Raw genomic sequence first — 6,000 nt, 5'->3', positions numbered from 1 at the left:
ATAAAAGCAAACTATTGCCATCCTAAGGTAAACTTTGGTTTTAATTTTACTGTCATAAAGATTTGTGGTGTATGGGCTAGGATTACTCGTACGGTTTTTTTGTAGATCTTGGGGAATAATTCTCCCGCTTCTTTAAGCTGAACTAGAATTTTCTAAATATTTGGATTAACGGAACGTTTGCTTTTCCTTTTGAAAGTTTTAGGTTGTTAATATAAGATTTCAGCTGGATATATTCCGCATGCTTTTTGCAACTAGTCATTTCTTTTCCTACAATTTGGCATAACTTTGCTCCATAAGAGGGGTTGAGAATATTTAAGTGACAAGGAATTGAAATCAGCTGATTGTTGGAGTGAAGATAAGAAACCTATTTTGTCGTTTTTGTTGTTTTCGAATCTAAGCATTCACAGCCAAATTCATTTCTAGGCAAAATCACGCCTCTGATCAAAATATTATGAAAAGCAAAGTTAAACTTCACACTTTCTTTCAAAATCAAGCAAGGGACAGGGAAAAGTTGATAAAGATATTGGAGGGTAGGACGATTCTTCATTTCCCTCTTGTCAACCTCAATTGAAATTAACGATGTGATTTCTAAAAACTGTTAAAACTAGGTCTTCCTTGAAATTCCAATGTTCAGAAATCTAGATTTTACCTGCAAATGGGACACATGTCTCAATGTTTTGGAAACAGAGGTAATATGCCTACAGGCAGCTGATAGAGGTGCCTTTTTGGCCTATATATGCTTCCAACGTCTATTTGTACAATCACAGCATTAAAATAAGTGCACCAGAGTAGTATTAGCGATGAATATATGGATCTGCCCGAATATTATTGCTTCGTTGAGATAGAACTACCCGAATGGAGCCAGAAATGCGATAAATGTTGCCTGATTAGAAGGGCTGCAGCTCTCCCAGCCTAGATGTCTACTATGTCCATATGTCCAAAGTATACTTGAATCAAGATGGAAGTTTAAGTCAGAGCCTGTTTCGATAAATGCTAAGAATGAAAGCATATCCTGTCTAGAGACGAGGTAGCAAAGAATTATTTTCTAGTGCTGTATCTAATTAGAATTGAGTTCTTAAGACATCCATTAAAGGCTAGAATAATTTGGATCTATATTGCAATAAATTATTTTGAGGATATTATTTCACACATGTTCTCAGGTGAACCGCATTAAAAGCTACCTTTTCCATGAATCCCATTCTACTCTCATGGTCATTTTGCTCTAAAAAACTCTCATATCTGGAAACTAATGACAATTGAACATTGAACTCTGATATGTTATCCTCAGAAAAATTTCTTAAAAAAGAATGCATAAGGCTTCATTTTTAGTGCCAAAATGCTCATGAATCGTTTTACAACAAATTTGTTGGTATCAATGACAGTTAAATGTTTGGTGTACTCATTTACTAGATACAAGCAGCGGTTTGAAGATTTTACAGCAAACCGGATTGATTTCTATATTTCATTGTGAAATCATATTTTTATTGAATCTATGTGCTAAGCTATTCAACTCAATTCAATTCAATTCAATTCAGTTCAGTTCAGTTCAGTTCAATTCAACAGGCTAAGCAAAATGCTTGCTACAATGAGGGCTGGAGGAATATTATTTACATTGATGGCCCCTCCAGCCTAGGATCCGTGGCGCGGGTCCTTCATCAGTCGGGCAACAGCCAAACGAGCGAAGGAGCAAACACCAAACAACCGAGCAAGGCCAAGTGACGTCACGCAGCGCCAAATGTAATTGAAGTTGTTGTTGTATGTGTTGTCGTGCGTCACGAGCCTGGCTGATATGGTGTAACGTTAATTCAGATATATTCAAGAATTTTGACGGTACTTCATTCAAGTAGCTTGAAAAGGTGCGTTAGAACTATGCAGATTAACACTTGCACTGCAGCATTACCTTTTTTCAAATGCATTTTCCGCAAAAGGCTTGCAGTGTTTACAAATGACTGAAGCTCAACAGGTAGGCCAGAACCTTGCTTGCTTGCATGCCAGGAAAATCAGCCCAATTGCAAATGACAGCAGGATTGCAAATGATAATCAGGAATTAACGCGATATCTATTCAATGTAGAAACTGGATAAAAAGACCGTTAATGAATAAGAATGCATAATTCCCTGTTTCATAGTTCTTAGCTTAGGCTGGCCACAGTGAGACGAGGAAGAAGGCAATGCTAGTCCCTATGAACTTCCTATTTCAAATCTGAAGCCTCTGCCTTGGAAATTTATCTTTTCTTGCTTTAACCCTTTTATATGTATCGTTGCATTTTAATGTTTTGTAAATGTGGCGCAAACAAAACGACTTTAATTTTGGATTCCAATGATAGGTCATGAAAAGTTATTTTCTGTGCTCTTTGTCTTTTTGGCCTTGTTTTCTAGATACAGTTTAAGCAAAACTCAGAATTTCTTTTTTTCTTGTGTCTACGCTATTTTCATGTCACTAAAGTCAAAATTAAGAAGCTATTATCCAAATCTTGGTAAAGCAATTTTAGGTCCAGAAATTAGGAACTTTAGGACCTAGCTTTTGAGTTAGGATTTTTATAAAAAGGCATGTAATGTGTATTGTGGATTTGTCAAGATTTATGGCGACTGAAATGATTATTTTTCTTTCATGTTTTGTGAGATTTATTCAAGGAGTCACTATTTTTGAGATTTATTCAAGGAGTGAGGTGGATAAAATATTTGGGGCCAATCCCCCCATAGGCACAATCACTGACTTGACACCACTCTGCAAACATAAGTAACAGCCATCATTAATTCAAGTTCCCCCCCCATCCCCCCTGGGATTTACAGCCTGATTTGTAGTTGGTTTTTGTGCCACAAATATTTGTAATTACTTATGAATGATTGCTCAGTTTTAGAAGCTAAGAGGCAGTGTGGCTGGACCAGCAAGCTTAATGTTGAGTTCTGCAGAGTTTTTTAAAGATGAGACTCTGCAAGGTATATCAAGATCAATTAAACAGGTATGTTTGTGATATCCTTCTACTGGCTTGGCCACTTTTAGAATACAAATTCTGCTGTGGTGGTAGTCAAGGCAGAGCAAATGGTTCTAATTTGCAGCTTTTGATGAGTCTCACTTTTAATGCAAACATCAGGCAGAAAGATATACTGTTAAGTCTCACAAAGGCCCTACCTTTGAATAAGCCCCCATCCTAAAGTAATTTCTGTGAAATAAGCTCCCACCCACAAACAAGGCTACATGGGCTGAGGTATTGCCTCTACAACAATAGGTTTATCCAAATAATTTTGCATTTTTATGCAGTCTGACTGGCCTCAAATAGAGCAAAAATATTTTCTCTGGCAATGTTCTTGGCTGCTGCTAAATAAGCCCCCTTTTTGAATCCGACCCCACTTCAAAAAATTTTTTGTGAAATAAACCCCAGCGACTTATTTTAGGACTTATACTATTTATAGTTTATATGGATCAAGCGAAATTCGAATCTAAAATCTCTAGAATAGTGGAATCGTTAAATTTTATTTGCTACAGTCTAAATTTCACTTAAATTAATTGGATGATTCATGTTATTTTGTTTTACCCTAGTTGCATCAAATGCAAGCTGAAGCAGAGGCACAGAAAATGGAAAATTTTGGAATCACAAAGCAAAATCCACATTTCAAAAGTCTGTTGCATCACATAGACATGGGTCTTTCATTAGGGTAAGGAGTATTCCACAAAAAAACAGATTTTGCAGTGTAGTCTATACTGTACTCTGTAAAACTATTGCATGTGATGTAGCCCAATAAAGTAGCTTTGTTTTCTTTGTTTTAGCCTAGTGCCTTACAGTTTTCATACCTTTGTGGCTCAAAGTGAGCTGTTTGTTATCTGATAACTGTCAGTTTCTAGAAGTCGTATTCTCCTGTTCATAACCTTTAAAATGTTTGCCATATTTTCTATGTTGTAACTTGCTTCAAAATTTGAAACTGATATCTTGCTTTTGAAAGTGAATTTTTGTTTCATCAAGTTTTCCAACTAGTTATAATTGAACTATCAAGGGTTTGCACATCAACAAAAACATCAAATCAATGTTTCCATGCAAACTTTTAAAGCTAAAGACAAGAAAGTCAATATTTGCAGACAGCTACCATCCATCAAGCAAACAAATACTTTCAATTCGCTGTACTAGGCCTCATCCATTCTTTAATAATAGATGTACCATAATTTTGCTCTAGATTGCAGTTTCTTCTTTTTTGTGACGAAAAAATTTATGACTTTTGTGCTTTTTTCCATGAAGCCATTTTAGATTATTTTTTTCTATTATATGGTCAGTAAGTTCTTTGGTGCAAATAATTTTTATTGTTTTCTGTATAGTTTGAATGAACCAAAACATGGATATTGGCCACTTGTTAAAAAGGTCTGTCATAAATCCACAATCCAGATGGTGCAAAGCCATCATGAAGCTGCTGATGAAATTAAACGAGGTTTGTTTGATACACAAGTAATGCTTAGCTTACTTAGACATCACATAGTACTTTGTCAATCGTTTTTATTTGAATGGGCAAGTTTACCTTGAATGGGTAGATGTCTGCACTGCACCTAAGTGCCAAAATGTACTTCACAGGAAATAGCTTTTTATCCAATAGCGTGATAAATCTTAATTGATCTTGGCAAGTATGTTGTTACACACGTGTTAAATTCTCACAAAAAATATAATTCAGTTGATAAAGAGAAAACCGAAGGTTCTATTGCCCTTGAAAATTGGTGTACTAGCCCAGCTCTGCTTCTATTTGTACAGGAAATTGATGGTTTGTGTAAAGCAAGTTGGTTTTTATTTTAAAATGAAATAAGAAAATTTTAACTGATAAAAACGCTGCTAGAAGGCAAAGTTCTAGCTGAACAACACAATTATGATCCAAAACCCAAACATGCAAAACAGTTTCTTTCGATCGTTGCCATTCTTCACAGCAGGAATTTTCAAAATTTCAAGAAAAGAAGAATATCCAGATTCATACCTTGCAATGAACATCCTAAAAGCTTTGTTCTTCCAGAAAAGTGATTTCTTCACATGCGTGAAAAGCTCTTGTGTTTCCCAGTTGTAGTAGCTCACTGCACGAAACTGCTCAAGAAATCGTGCATCAACTCAGCTATGCTTCCTTTATTTCTAAAAAACGGAAAGCAGAATGAAGGCATAGAGAGTCTAGCTCTATTATTCAAATTTTGCATCTTTCATCAGATCTTTGTTCGCTGTACATTGCAAGTAAAAGATGTGAATTCTCTAGAAAATAAAAAGCATGGCTTATGTTTTTCTTATAAGGTCGAAGATTTGCGTGCATTAACAGAGATATTTCTTGCGAAACGGCGTCGAATTAATGAAATTTTAAGATAAAAGGGAACTGCAAAATGCTTTTGGCCCATAGTAGCAGGATTTGCCCTCGTATGGCAATAGCGGGGTGTCTGTCTGAAAAGCTTGAATATTCTACGAGTTTTCCTGAGTGCGATGTGCAGCTTCTTCTCCTCGTCTTCAATTATTAATCAATCATTGTTTATTCAATTATTGTCAATATTTTCAAGATTCAACCGAAAAATACGAAAACCATTCTTCAAATGCAACCTCAGTTGAATTAACGTTATCTCTAGTTGTTGTATTTGGTCGTTATTTATGTTTATACAATATTAGTACTGGAAGGCTATCAGTTAATTAACTGGAAAAGTGTATTACCAAGTTAAATCAAATATTTCTCCTTCTGTTTGCTTCTTAGAGTGTTTGAATGGAAAGAATATGTCTTCTCGAATTTGTAGAAGCTTTTGGATCTCATCATATGAAGGCAGTTGTTTTTTACTGTACCTCAACATATTAGCGCTTTATAACGCATCACCATTAGTCTCAAATGTTATGCATTTATATTTAGGTCATATTTGGCTGTACCTGACGTTTATGGAAAGTTCACTTCCAAGTTATATCAAGCTCTTGCGAACCAATGAAAAAAGTCTTAGAATGTTCTACAGAAAATACGCGCTAATCAGAGATACAGAGGTAAGAAAATGAATTATTATTTAAGAAAAA

General features: G+C 35.4%; 1 protein-coding gene across 3 annotated transcripts in view; it reads left to right on the top strand.

The window, feature by feature from the left end:
• The first annotated feature begins 1,564 nt into the window (after positions 1-1,564).
• The window catches only part of LOC148957985 (pleckstrin homology domain-containing family M member 2-like), a 29,324-nt gene continuing 24,888 nt past the window's right edge, over positions 1,565-6,000 (top strand). For 2 of the 3 annotated variants that reach the window (XM_089113985.1, XM_089113983.1), the window contains exons 1-5: positions 1,566-1,856; positions 2,854-2,961; positions 3,540-3,655; positions 4,308-4,417; positions 5,846-5,970. In XM_089113985.1, coding sequence (XP_088970111.1) covers positions 2,896-2,961; positions 3,540-3,655; positions 4,308-4,417; positions 5,846-5,970 — 417 coding nt within the window. In that variant the 5' untranslated portion in view covers positions 1,566-1,856; positions 2,854-2,895. Of the gene's footprint in view, positions 1,964-2,853; positions 2,962-3,539; positions 3,656-4,307; positions 4,418-5,845; positions 5,971-6,000 lie in introns of all 3 variants that reach the window. The other variant, XM_089113984.1, reaches the window with a different exon arrangement.

The sequence above is a fragment of the Rhopilema esculentum genome, chromosome 19 (genome assembly GCF_057945365.1).
Source record: "Rhopilema esculentum isolate cy_ngs chromosome 19, ASM5794536v1, whole genome shotgun sequence".
Lineage (NCBI taxonomy): Eukaryota > Metazoa > Cnidaria > Scyphozoa > Rhizostomeae > Rhizostomatidae > Rhopilema > Rhopilema esculentum.
This window is presented reverse-complemented; position numbering and strand designations above follow the sequence as displayed.